The sequence below is a fragment of the Etheostoma spectabile genome, chromosome 6 (assembly GCF_008692095.1).
Source record: "Etheostoma spectabile isolate EspeVRDwgs_2016 chromosome 6, UIUC_Espe_1.0, whole genome shotgun sequence".
NCBI lineage: Eukaryota > Metazoa > Chordata > Actinopteri > Perciformes > Percidae > Etheostoma > Etheostoma spectabile.
In genome coordinates this window covers 17,938,144-17,951,667 of record NC_045738.1, presented here as the reverse complement: position 1 = coordinate 17,951,667, position 13,524 = coordinate 17,938,144, and the positions used below count along the sequence as shown (strand labels likewise).

General features: G+C 39.9%; 2 protein-coding genes across 8 annotated transcripts in view; one reads left to right on the top strand and one right to left on the bottom strand.

Moving 5' to 3' along the window:
- septin7b (septin 7b) overlaps positions 1–12,850 on the bottom strand; it is an 18,184-nt gene extending 5,334 nt beyond the window's left edge. For 2 of the 5 annotated variants that reach the window (XM_032517935.1, XM_032517939.1), the window contains exons 1-11: positions 12,674–12,850; positions 11,093–11,103; positions 10,894–10,996; positions 9,124–9,230; positions 7,995–8,095; positions 7,704–7,838; positions 3,125–3,242; positions 2,418–2,510; positions 2,213–2,309; positions 1,892–1,943; positions 1,476–1,604 (exon numbers count right to left, since the gene is read on the bottom strand). In XM_032517935.1, coding sequence (XP_032373826.1) covers positions 1,476–1,604; positions 1,892–1,943; positions 2,213–2,309; positions 2,418–2,510; positions 3,125–3,242; positions 7,704–7,838; positions 7,995–8,095; positions 9,124–9,230; positions 10,894–10,996; positions 11,093–11,103; positions 12,674–12,713 — 986 coding nt within the window. In that variant the 5' untranslated portion in view covers positions 12,714–12,850. The remainder of the gene's footprint in view (positions 1–1,475; positions 1,605–1,891; positions 1,944–2,212; positions 2,310–2,417; positions 2,511–3,124; positions 3,243–7,703; positions 7,839–7,994; positions 8,096–9,123; positions 9,231–10,893; positions 10,997–11,092; positions 11,104–12,673) is intronic. The other 3 variants (XM_032517937.1, XM_032517936.1, XM_032517938.1) reach the window with 3 other exon arrangements.
- A 287-nt stretch (positions 12,851–13,137) lies between these two features.
- The window catches only part of nek10 (NIMA-related kinase 10), a 15,602-nt gene continuing 15,215 nt past the window's right edge, over positions 13,138–13,524 (top strand). For 2 of the 3 annotated variants that reach the window (XM_032517928.1, XM_032517929.1), the window contains exon 1: positions 13,138–13,436. The gene's annotated coding sequence lies outside the window, so the exon portion shown is untranslated. The remainder of the gene's footprint in view (positions 13,437–13,524) is intronic. The other variant, XM_032517930.1, reaches the window with a different exon arrangement.

The following is a 13,524-nucleotide window of genomic DNA, read 5'->3' as shown; positions in this document are numbered from 1 at the left end:
CACACACAAACAGCATGCAATAATGAGGGCATGCACTAAAATAAAACTGTAGTCTCTTAGATGTGTTCTGTGATTTTAGCTACTTTTTCAATGCAAACCTGGATGAAAAAAGGTGTCAAATACATACATAGAACACATTAGAAGAGTTGTTCAAATGTTGAGCTGTGTGTTAGCATCAGCACCTCTGTTCAGCGGTAGAGTTAGAATGTTTGCTTAGTGAGTTAGCCATTTGCTTGTGTCTACATGAATGAGAAAGCAGCGTGGTGCTTTGAATGAGCACTTGTGAAAATCAGTGGCATGATTTTATGCAAAGTAGTGCAGTGAGACAAAAAGCTAAATCACTGAGGGTTTGTTAAACATCACAAACAAAGAACGAATCGGCGATGAATGAACTCCCCTAAGTTAGACGTTTCCAGTTAGCTGAAACCTAAATAAATTTGGATAGGAGTAAAAAAATGAGACAACAACTCAGCCATCTGTAATTACTTTTTAAAGGTCCAAGCTTTATCGAGGTTTCTGCAGGTGTAGGAAGTTAAATTTAATATTTTTGGGGCTTTTTTTATTACCACATAGAACACAATTTTCTACCAGTTTCACAATCATACCTGCAAAAGCATAAAATTACCTATAATTATTTATTATTGAATAAAAAGAGTATTTCCCGGTAGTATAAACCAATTTCCAATTATTTCAGTTAACTTCATGTGACCTGGACCTGAATTAAGAGCGTAAAGTAGATGTTGTGACCAGTTGTGACAGTCTTTAGTACAGTCTGATGGTGCTGACCACAGAAAAGGATTTAACAGCCTTCTGCTTGAACAATCCACTGCTGAAACAATACCACTTTCATTTCAAAAGTGCGTAAAGCCTCCCAACAGCCAACAATCAGTAACTTCCCCTACTGACTATGGTAGGCACAAGAAAATATTTTGAAAAAGTCTTTTGTAAATTACTTTTAAGGCTTTTTTGAGGAAACTGAATTAATTGTTTTACAGAACCTGCAGAAACCGTGTTTACCAAATGTATGCCACATCGTTTAACACATGCAACTGTGAAACATTCGGCCAATTTAAAGCCAACAAATCTTACTATATCTAACATACTATATGGAATGAAAGGCTATTCAGCAATGAAGAAGTGATATCGTAAATGCTGTCCAATGACTATTTGGATGCAAAAGTTTGATGACCTCGACATGTCAAAACTCCAGTTAAGAGAAAACCTGCCCTCTGCAGCAATTATTTAGCAACATTTATTTGGTGTTACTCACTAATCTGACAAACTTTAAAAGGCTTGTAAACTGTCTAAATGAACTGAAGACTGAGTCACGTAACTAGCAATTCAGAGTTCCTGTTCTATTCTACACACTCTAAAGTTGCAGGTAAAACAAATAAGGCAGGCAGACGTTGAAGTGAACCTATCCTGCCTGCCTTGTGTACAACGGCTGTCTCTAGTGTGCTTTGTCCAGGACTTACTTTGTGCACTGTTGACCTTTAACCCTGTTGTTATCCACTCCATTGTAGGTGACAGCAGCCAGCTTCCTGCTGCGGTAGTTTTCATAGTGGACGTTGTTTGTCACGTCCTTCAGGTCCTGCATGTGAGTTCTGGGCAGGGACGGCAAATAATAATAATAATAATAATTAAAAAAAACAATTTTAATAAGAAGAGAAAAAAAGCTATCTGGGTAACTTTTCAACTGCTTTTTCCAGCTAAAACATTATCTAAGTTAAATAATAAAAATATTCAAATGTCCTTTTGTACAAAAAAACACAATATTATCAGAAACCACTTTAACAGTCTTCACTGAGCCTCTGTTTATTGCCTAGTTGATTGAAGTGTTTCAGAACTATAAACCATGCTGGTTCCTTATCCCCTTTGGATTTTTCAGTACCTGATGAGCATATCCCTGAGGATGGTGAAGTCGCAGTGGTCACTGTTTTCAACTAGAAGGGAAGAACAAGAAGTCAGTTAACTGTTTGTACCTCGCAAAGCCATGCAGGGCAACATTGGGAACATGACTAATATTCACCATGACGCTTAGATATTTACACAAGAAGGTTTCTTACATGTTTGATATGTACACAACATTCTTATCCCTATTGTATATTTGACGTGACACCTTTTTACGCCAAAATTAAATTTCAATGAATCACTTCTTTCCAAATTCAAATTTTGTCCACTGTGGTAATATTTAAGTAACTAACATGCATACCTTCTGCCACCCCCCAGGGGTATTGTCTCCCTCTGACCCTCTTGCTGTTCACCTCGATGATGGTGTTGCTTCCTACTACAGCCAGCGGCAACTTGTCCTGGCAAAGCAACAGTATGTGGCGTTATTAACACAAGTGTTTGAGTATCTGGACATGTAGCCAACTAGTACACTAATGTAATAGGACGTTTTAGGTGACAGAAAATACCTTTATCTTCTTCACCAGCCGGTTCTCTTCTTCGTCATCCGTCTCAGGGAACTCGTAGATCTTGATTTTGTGCTCTTGGATTTCCCGCATGATCTAGCAAGAAAGGAGAAGAACTTTAAGCAACTAATGGCAGAGCTAATGGGACATGGCTGAACAAAACAGGCCCAACCTTCATCTAATGTTGACCCAGGGAAAAAAAATTTCATTTTAGTAATGAGAAATCAAACGGTTTCAGTATTTATACAAAATTATGTGAATTTGTACGAAATTCTCTCTCCATTGAGAAATGTTGATTGACTTTCAGCCTAGCTTGATGTTGAAGATGCCTTTTTTAAGTTGTGTTCATAATTTAAAATGAATTCAAACTCAACTCTAAATTAGTATGAAGTTGATGTTGAAGTCTACCAACTATGTGTGTAATAAAAGTACAACACATGACACAAAAAAACATTGCCACTGTTTGCAATGCTACTTCTTACAGGAACTACTTTCTGTTTGTGTTTATATGTATGTTTAATTTACAGAAAACCTGTAACACAGAGCAGCACTTTGTGGTACAAACAGCTGTAACACCAAAAAGGATGCACTTTATTTGGAGCTGCTTCGCAATGCACACTTTTTCACCATCATACCGATGACCACAGTTTAAAACGAAACGCTCTCGGATACCTTTTCTGCAGCAGTATACAGCTGTGGAAACCACTGACCTGTTTCTTGAACTGTTGGCATTCCTCTGGGGTGAGGGTGTCTGCTTTGGCGATCAGCGGGATGACATTGACTTTCTCATGCAACCGCTTCATGAACTCAATGTCCAAGGGCTTCAGTCTGCATGGAGATAAAGATGGAGCTTTACATGCAGTTTAACTGGATATGACAAGAAGTGTTAAATAATTCTTAATCACTCTGTACCTTGAACTTATTATTGACGGTGGTAATGTACTGTATATAACTACTGCCCCTTAATCAAAGTATCTTTATAAGTCTCCCTAATGAGATATTTGTTTTGGAGAGGGGGACAAATTGCTGCAAGAGACACATAACAGCACAGGATTAAAGCAAAAGTAGTGCTGTCAGTTAAACATGTTATTAACGGTGTCAATTTTTTTTAAATCGCAAGATTAACGTTCTTTTTGCCTAGCAAATTTTGTAGTTTTTTTTCCACATGCTGTTGCAACAACTAGTAACGTTAGAAAAACTACACCACCATACTGGATCTAGCTAGACCGGAAAACAACAGGCACGCTGCACACACTTGTTTGGGCTTGCGAACCGGCCAAAGAGTAGTAACGTTAAGTTTTGAGTGGATGGCGAGTGCACGACGCCAAAAGGGATGCCAATAAGATTCTGGATGGAAAGTTTACTTTTTAAAAGCTGCCAAATGGTTCCATTGACAATACACAAGACCAAAGTGATCTGTATGTTTGGTCGTTGTGAACTGAGCTATCATCGCAGCACGTCCAGTCAGAAATACCACTTGAGGGCCAAGCACACAGCTGATCACAATACATGTATGGGTATATGTATGTATTATCTAGGTAGGTAAGTGTATGCATGGATATGCAAATACACTGTATGTATGTATGTAGAAAGTTATCTGGCTACGTGTATATGTTCTTTAGTATTTTTGTATAATTTATTTTCTTGTCTTGCTAATTTTCTTCCTTGACAATGTGTTTGTTACTTTTAAAAATATGAAAAGGGGGGGCTGATATAAGCTGAAGCTTCTGACCCTACCCTTTGGTTACGACCAATCAACAAATTCATTCATTAATTCATATCTTACATTTTCCAGCCTGTCACAGCACACCTAAAAAACTGTGGTGGGGTTCACTCCATTGTCATTTTAGGAGTAAATGGGATATTATGGGGAATAAATGGCTTTAAATTGACATCTGATCATGTTTTTTTTGCTTCCTTAGACGACACAAAGAGTAAGCTATACCAAATATAGAAATGGGTCCATGACGCACAATTGATCTGCTGTAATGTCTTAGAAAATAACCTTGTAGTCGTGAGAAAGAGTCGCTATTCTTGGCTGTTTTTTTTTTAAAACTGAATAAATCGTATTTGACATTAAGGAATTATTGAGTTATAGCTTTGCCTTTCACTTTGTATTTTGTTAGAAAAATAAAATTTCATCTTAATTTGATTCCTGAGGGCACAGTGGAAATATCCCTCTGAGTCAAACTCTGCCTTGAAGCACCATCTGATGCGGTTAGTTTTGTGAGTGGGATGTTTGTCACGTCGCCAACAGTCATGAGCCAATATAAAGCACCAGGGCTGCACTGACACTCCTAAAAAACCTGAGGAATTGTTTTTATCGCAAAGAAGAGCAACAATAAAAACTAGTTCACTGGTTCTGTATTTATCAGATTAAAAAATGCACCCCAGATCGCTTCATTAACAGGTGACACAAGTGATGTGGCTGCATTCACGATGGGTGTGTTAAAGCTTTATAAAAAAATCAAACAACAAATGACAGCTGGTCCATGGAGCAGTCACATACAGTACACATCAGCATGCCTTTTGTTGTAGTACACATAAAAAAACACAACACTACACTGAAATATTAATAGACTGACTAACAGTCTGCTAAATGTTGGCTGATATGAATATGTCATAGCTGTTTTGTATCAGCAATATCTAAGTCAATAGAACACACTAAATAATGCATGAATTGCAATAGAAAGCAGCCCTGAAGGTCTGCAGTTTTTACTGCTTTGCGCCTACACAAACTGACAGGAAGAATGTGCTGCCTTCAAGCTACAATGCAGAAAACCCAAAACGCAATGTCAGTGTGATTCAGCACCCATCAGGCTCTGCAAAACACTTTCTGGTCAAATCTCTCTCTCTACTGAGAATAAACCAATATCAACTCCAAACAAGCACATTTCCCAAATTGTTTTATACAAATAGAACATATTTTGTTAGACAACAAAATTAACATATTTTTGAGACAACTAGCAATGTAAATGTAAAATACCAACAATTGAATTGAAACAAGACATTGTTCTATAATATTCAGGCTGCAACAACAATTATTTTAAATACATTGTCAATTAATTTGTCAATTTGTCAGTTTATTGATCATTTGTTTGGTCTACAAAATGTCAAAAAAATAGTGACAAATGTCTATCACAATATTCCAGAAACCTACAGTTACGTGTTCCAACTGTCCACAACGCAACAATATTCACTTTATAATGAAATAATACAGAGAAAACGAAAAAAAAACTGCACAAATGATTAGATGGAACAAGACAATGTACAGCATTTTTGCTTGAAAAATAACTAATTGTTTCAGCTCTACATACTGATACAATGTCAATTAACTCCTCTCATGCTTAAAAGTTCCCATGGCATGAAAATTTCACTTTATGAGGTTTTTTAACAATAATATAAGTTCCCCCAGCGGCTAGAAATGGCAAAAGGGGGAAACTGAGCCCTGGGTATCCTTCTCTTTCTTTGAGAAAATGAAAACTCAGATGAGCCGATGTTTGAATCGTGCCTCTTATGAAGTCATAAGGGGCAAGGTTACCTCCCCTTTCTCTGCTTTTCCAGCCCAGAGAATTTGGCCCACCCATGAGAAAAAGAGAGACATCAAGGATTTTTAACGAGCAAAGTGGCAGTTAGTCAAGGCCAGAACCCCAGTCTCCACCTTGCCCCCCTTCCCCCTCTCCTCCTCAAAAGCTACAGACTCCAAAATGGCACGTCTTAAGGAAAGCTCATTGTGGGACTGGCTCTAGTGGCTGTAATTCGGAACCAAGGTTGAATTTTGGAAAAGAGACTTCAGATATGGTATTAGGTGACCACTAAGGTCTATATAAAAGCATCCATGGGACCCTTAAGCTCAACAACATTTTGGGGAAGGCCATGTTTTTTCGTAAATGAGTCCTCAAACCTTAGAGAAAACAAGTCACCAGAGTTTGACTGAGAGTTCAATGTTCAGATTGTCTCTCAATGTTGCGGGTCATTGTGCTGCTGTGTGAGAGCAGTCAGCTGCTGTTATGAGGGGAAGCTCTGTGTGTGCGTGAGGACATATGCGGTCCATCCTCAAGGCTAAAGCACTGCTTGTGTGGGTACAGAGGACAGGCTTGTACAAACAATATCTCAAAGAGGACAGAGGAAGGAGGAAAACAAACAAGGAGGAGAGGGTAGTACAGAGGCTTCTTCATTGTTTACAGTATGTCATGGTCAACAGCTTTAAGAAGTTGTGAGCACACAGTGGATATTTGCATATATACAAATATGGAGGGAGGCTCCACACAGCAGACGCAAACACAACACTGTTCTGCCCTACAATGGCAAGAGCGTTAGCTAGGGGCAGGCTTTCATCTGGCATACATTTAAACCCATACATGCATTTAAATGTGTTAGCGACCAAATGCCATCGACAGCTTTTCTTTTTTCAAGGCAGGAAATAACCTCATAAGTTTCTCAATTTAACTACTCAATTTTGACTTTCTGTACTTCAATTGGATTGTGCATTACACAATTCACGTACACTTCTTAAAAAGAACGACAAGGAGCACATCTGGGCAGTCAACTAACTACAGACAATCTGGGGGCTTGTGAATGATAAACAAAATTAAAATTCCACACAGTCATCTCTTTAGGAAACATTTGGCGATCAGTATCATCAGCTGGGCATTTTGCCAGCGTCTCTTGTGTAGTGCTTGTGCCCCCCCTTCCACAAGTTTTAACCCTTATATTGCAAAACCGCAAGCAGACACAGTCTCACATTATCATTTACAGCAAGGGCCTGCAAGAGAAGTTGCAGGAGAGATAGAGTAAGACACATTTACTGCACACACTCAGAAGCAGCTTGGCATGACCACAACGTCATGCTATTGGCCACCAAGCTGTTCCAGAAGCAGTAGGGGGGGAAAATGCCAACGGAGGAAGTGGAAGAGCTTTATTGACTGCCCTTCCCTGGATTATTTCAGACTGCACGGAGATCTGAGCCAGCAACCCTCATTTCCAGTTACAAACCTGCTTCTCTGACCTTTGGGGCATTCTTGACCTCTCATTTCCCTCCTTACACAATTTTTACTCGTTTCCTCTCACTGTTCCCCCATTCACTTCCCAATGTTTTCCTTTCTCCATACCTATGCATTCCTTACTTCGGTCCCTTTGTGATGAAAGAGCTTGATTCTTACTGGATGAGCCCATACTAACAACATGGGTGGTGTGGGGCATTCTGAATAAAAGCGTCCAAAATGGAAAAAATAAAAAAAATAAAAAAAGTTTTATTAATTGACTTATGAATTTTTCTCCCAGACTCACCCATGTCCAGAGGGGGCAATGAAGTACAGGCAACAATGGATTCTGCTGTCAGGCATCTGTCGTCTGTTCACCCGGGATTCTGAGTTCAGGTAGTCTTCAAACTTGCTGTCTATGTGGTCGATGACTGGCTGCCAGCTGCATAATACAAACGACAGCTTCCGTAAAACAACAAATCCAAACAAAGACCCAGAAGTACCCCTTTAGGACTATTGAAGACTAGCTTTGACATTTTAAGGATTCTAAATGAAGGAACATTTGTCTGTGCTGAGCTGAAGCTGCGGTGCTCCTTACCAGTTGCTGTTGTCAACAGCATCTCCGAACCCTGGGGTGTCAACTATTGTGAGCAGCAGCTGGACGCCGCCTTCCTTTATTAAAACTTTGGACTGCTCCACCTGGCACAGGAGAAAAAAATGAAGGGCACATTGTGTTTACCTTTGCCACAAACTGTGCCTTTGAAACCAAACTGTTTAATTAAATAGTAAAAATGGAAACACAATATGGAAGGAGGACTGTGAAATCATTATCACTGGAAGGTAATAGCAACTGTTATTGCAAAACAGATCATATATTTCACATAGAAAACACTTGAAGCTAGCAGCATGTAGCAACATGTTGCGTCAAACTGTGCTATTAGCTAACTATGCTGAGAAGACAGAAAAACACACAAGCATCTGGAGATAGCAATGCTGTCAGTCAGGAGCCAGACAGATAAAGTGCAGCACTTGAGGTACTCAAAATTCAGGACAAGGTTGTGTAATTAGGGAAGACTGAGATAAAGGCCTTCATTGCCGGAGCTGACGGCAATGCTGGCTTGTTTAAACCATCATGAGAAAATGCGGTATTACTGCATGTCTTAAAGAGTCAGTCATACTTCATCACAAAATACAAATCAATTTAAATGTAACCGAGAACTTTCTCACCAAACCTCATAATTCTCTTCTCCTTACACTAATCCGATGACGTTGTGATGATGCTAATGTAAAACTTTTAAGCCGTTTAACTTTACTGTATTCATCTCAGAAGACTGTATGGCAAGTGTCTACTACTATTATTTAGGTACACATGTATTGCATTAATACAGATGTGCTATGAGACAGAGTACAGAATTAGTATTGGTTGGTTCTGTCTGTTCAGCCCTGGTCACATTTTCAAATAAAACGTCAAAAGATGGTTTGGATAGCTGCCAGAGCTGATGGTGTGTTGGAGAATCTTACCAGCCACAGCCACGAAGTGCAACTGCATACCAATGCCATTATCAACTGGGATATTTGGTCTACTAAGTGCTTAGTTATTTCAAAACTAACTGTGGCAATTCCACCTCTATGTATCTGTTTACTGATTTTGCCCCAGCACACGCTAACACTGCAGATGTGTCTCTGAGCAACACCTCAGCTCAAAAATAATATTTGTCAAAATGTACCTGTACAGTCTTTTTAATTCGATGGGAAGGTCCAGGATACTCTGATGAATACAGGTCTGTTAGGAACAGAGAGTTGATCAACGTGGATTTGCCCAACCCTGACTCACCTAGAAAAAAAGCAAAGAAAGGGAGATTAAAATCAGTTTGTTTTTCAGGAACAAGGGGACTGATGTTCTTCATGTTATGATTAGAAAGTTGACCGGACTGAAAAGCACAGCATCACTTTGAATAAAATATTGAAAATGCATAGTACATAAACCCAACTGCCTTTACTGTATCCACACAAAAATCAAGGTTGACAGCCTACAGATAATGTAATGCTATGCGTCTGTCTGGGAATGAGACTGACATTTGCCCAAGACATTAATCCATTTGGGTTAACAGTTTAAAGGCTAAGGAAACAACACAGACAATGGCTCTTGTTATGTGCAGCTGACTGGCTGTGTGGTCTGGGAGGCTTCTCAAGCTTGGTTGGCCCTTGTGTGCCCAGTTTCCAAGCTCCCAATGAAAAGAATCATTAGTGGAAACGACCACGAACACTGGCTGCCTTAGCAGATAACCACAAGTCAATATTTAACGAGCCAACATTTACACCAGAGCTACAGTCCAGGCAGAGCATTTGTTTGTTGAACATTTTATGCATGGCATGTAACTATGTGCTATGGGTATGTGCTTGTTAAATTTACTGCAAAGTGAAGTGATGACAGGGCTGTTAAATGAGCTGCTCTGCAATCTGTGAACTCAACAGGTTGTTTGGTCATGTGTTGCGTGAGGCATGGGCCGACGTGCCAGTCGCTGCTGGTTATACCAGTCCCATCTCTCTCTTCCCCTTCCTCTTTTCCTCTCTCACACCACACTGATGACGCATTGCGTTGCACGACAGGGACATGTGGGCACAGCTCAGAGCCAAGGATAGCTAAATATTGCGCATGTGTGTGTGTGTGTCCATGCAAGAGGATGATACCACAAAAGCAACGGCTTTAACGTTTAACTACCAACAAGAAGACCTTCTTTACTTTCCTTGTTGCTAGATGCAATGCCATTTGTATCTTTTCTGAATTTATTCCCAAAAATGAAGCAATTTCTTGCAAAGACGTTGAAGCATTCACAGGCCCCAGCAGACCCCTTGGTCACGATCCAGCAGCTTTTACAGAGGACACTGCAGGGAATAGGCGCAAGCAAAATCCAAGTGCCTTGTTATGAGGATGTAAGCAGCAAATAATAAACTGCATACTAACATGTAACTGACATGTATGAGCAGAACTGTAAGCAAACAGCCTGCAGAAACAAAGTGTTGTGGAAACGTAATGGTGGATACGCTATTCTTGGAGGCATGCTGGGTAAATTCTCTCAGTCCCACCACAGGAAATGGTTGTGACCCGAGGACTGATCAGCCGGGGAGAATCTTGGCTCAGTGTCAACCACCACATCCAGGAATTTAAAAGAATGTCTCCATTTTTGATTGGCTGAGTGCAGCTCTAGATAAATCAATCCCAAATGTTCCGTGCTGGGAGACAGTGTCAAGAAGCTGACATTGAGATTCATTTGAACAGCAGCATTGCAATGGTCCCCTCTTCTCCGACTCAGCAATTAGCACTACAAAGCTGGGGGCTGGGTCCCTTGTGTATAAATATGACACACAATCTCCCTTTCTCAACAAAAAAAAGAAAAACACAGTAAAGGACTTTAAATTGGCAACCGCAATAAATACAATGAAATTATTTATATAAAACAAGAACAAACAGAGGGCTGAGCAGTGTGTGTTCTTACCGACAACCATCAGGGTGAACTCAAAGCCCCTTTTGACAGACTTCCTGTACACTTGGTTGGGGAGGCTTGCAAAGCCAACATATCCTTCCAGATTCTTTTGCTGCTGTAAGACAGTAAAAAAAAATACATATACTAAATTCCAAAAATACTGGCCAGTTATTTCATTTATTTAAAGCATAGAGATAATTTCCAAACTTACTGTTTGTACTGCTGTTTTGTGTAGATCAATGTAATGTGGTCCCAATGTGCAGGTAAAGCCAGCATTTCCAGGATCAGGAAACAAAGGGCGAGAGCACAAAAACAAAAAAGCAACAGAGAATCAATCTCAGGTCATCTGACAAAACATGCTATCTCCAGGATCAGTTTCCCAAGCTGAGAAGCCTGAGGAAAAATGATTTATGATCTGTGCTACTAACAACACAGACAGTTTAGTACATATTTCACTCCGCTTCTTTTAATGTCAGTAGCACCATAAAGCAAGGCCCATTTACGGTCACTGCTTTTTTTGTGTGCCTTTGGCTAGGAGAGAATTTCTGCCTTTTACTCTGGAGCACCTCCTGCCAACCAACAGCAGCCCACATATCTTCTGTGTGACGCTTTGACTTAGTATGCTCTTTCGCCTACAGGATGTGCACTTTAATCTCACCCGCATCCTACTGCTTTAGTTTATGAATCTTTTTTTATTGGATTTGCAGAGATAACTAGCAAACCATATGCCCAAGCATATTTAAATACTACAGATGTAATAAAATGTGAGATTCATTCAAATGTGATTCAAAATAAGACAGCTGCCTCTTTTCTTTCCAGTGACGACTGACAGGTCCGCCAAAGGAAGTGGTGACAGGTGGAGAACTAAGATACCAGTTTGCTTGAGCAGATTTCAAAAGTGTTTCAGTTTGAGGGGAAACACATGCTACAGTATTCTGACTTCACAGTCTGAAGCCAGTGAACTTAAAAAAAAAAAATCAAACATCAACTCTGAGGTACTAGATCCACTGTAATCCAGATTAGATGGCAGCAATGCCCTCCTTATGCCTTGTCTTCCAGCTTTGGCTTTGTTTGCATAGCCTAGACACTCCAAACATGGCAGTTTAATCAAATTATCATTGATCACACACACTAATGCAGCCCCCATCTAGGGCACACAAACGACGTTAAGTGGTCGTTCTCCCCGTTTAAAGAAGCATTTTCAATAGACAAACTTATATCTAACCTTACATTAACTGTATTTTACATAATGTGGGACTGTTTAACACCATCTCACGTACAAACGTCTAAAAGCTAAATACAGAGCCACTACAGCTCACATGCAGTAACGTTAGTTAGCATTAACGTGAGCGGTTTAATCCAACATACGACACCAAGTTAGCTAGTTAACGTTAGTCTAATTGCTCGAGATTGTGGACAACCTTTAGAAGTTAACAATTGAATGCCACTCTAACATGTGTGTGTTAACGTAGCTGCTTATATAAGTTTATAACACACACAGAAACGTTTACTTAAATACTTTGCTAAAGAGCTAAAGGCAGGAAATGACTCTCCTGTATTAGGTTATGCAGCCTGCTAGCAAAAAGCCCAGGCTAACAACTAGCTAGTTAGCAATCCATCCAAGTGGAGGCGGACGACTGGGCGTTGGTTGCTCAGACAACTGCAGAAGCTAAATAGCGGCATGGCCAAATTTTCTAAAAGCAAATCCTATCCAACACAGATAATCACAGGTGTAGTTTACAACGCGGGTTTATGAGTAAATCGTTACAGAATTTGAGTGCAGCAGTCTCACCCATAACGTTGACGCTCCCTGTCGCCTCAAAACCGATCATTCACAAGCCGACATTCCCCTTCTCACTGCTTCTGCCTGAGCTACGCAATGTGAGGCACGCAGCGCCTGCCGTGCTAAAGGAACCTACGCCGAAAAGCTGACGTACATTTTACGTGAATTACAAAGGGAGGAACACTCTAGCCTCGCGATAATATGCAATTCCTTTGAGTCTTGATATGTTCTCGCGATAACGGGCAAAAAGAAGATTCTTTTTTTTTTCTAATTTGGAACAGTCTCTTTGAACATGCTAAACTATTTACAACTCACATTCTGTCACCACGATCATACTGTTTCATTAAATAGTGATTAAATGATGACGGGGTCTGATTTGTCCACGTAGCATCATTTTAATAAGTCAATTCAAGGGTCAATTACTCATTTGTTGATCATAAGTGGCAGTTATTTTACAGTATGTGTGACTTTGTGTGTCAAGTTGTTCAACGACATTCCGCTGTCAAAATACCCTGGTGACGGAATGCGAATGGCGTCTGTTGTATCCACGGCAACCAAGACTCTCTAATACTGCACACCTGGATTGGTTAACAATTCAGAGAAACTGAGCATTGTTTTTACTTATTTGCTAAGGTAAAGGGCGTCTGATGTTTCAAGAATAAAACATCTATATCGCCTATATGCCCGACTAAGGGTATTTAATTAAGCAAAAATCGTATTTCAGTCCATCAAAGTCACCTTTCTACTGCTAGTTAGCGATGCTGGAGGAAGGGTAAGATATTTGACTTGTCTTTCTTTAACTACCAAACAAGGACAGCTTAGTTTAACCGCTTCCTTTAGCCAAACATAAATAGTCTGGC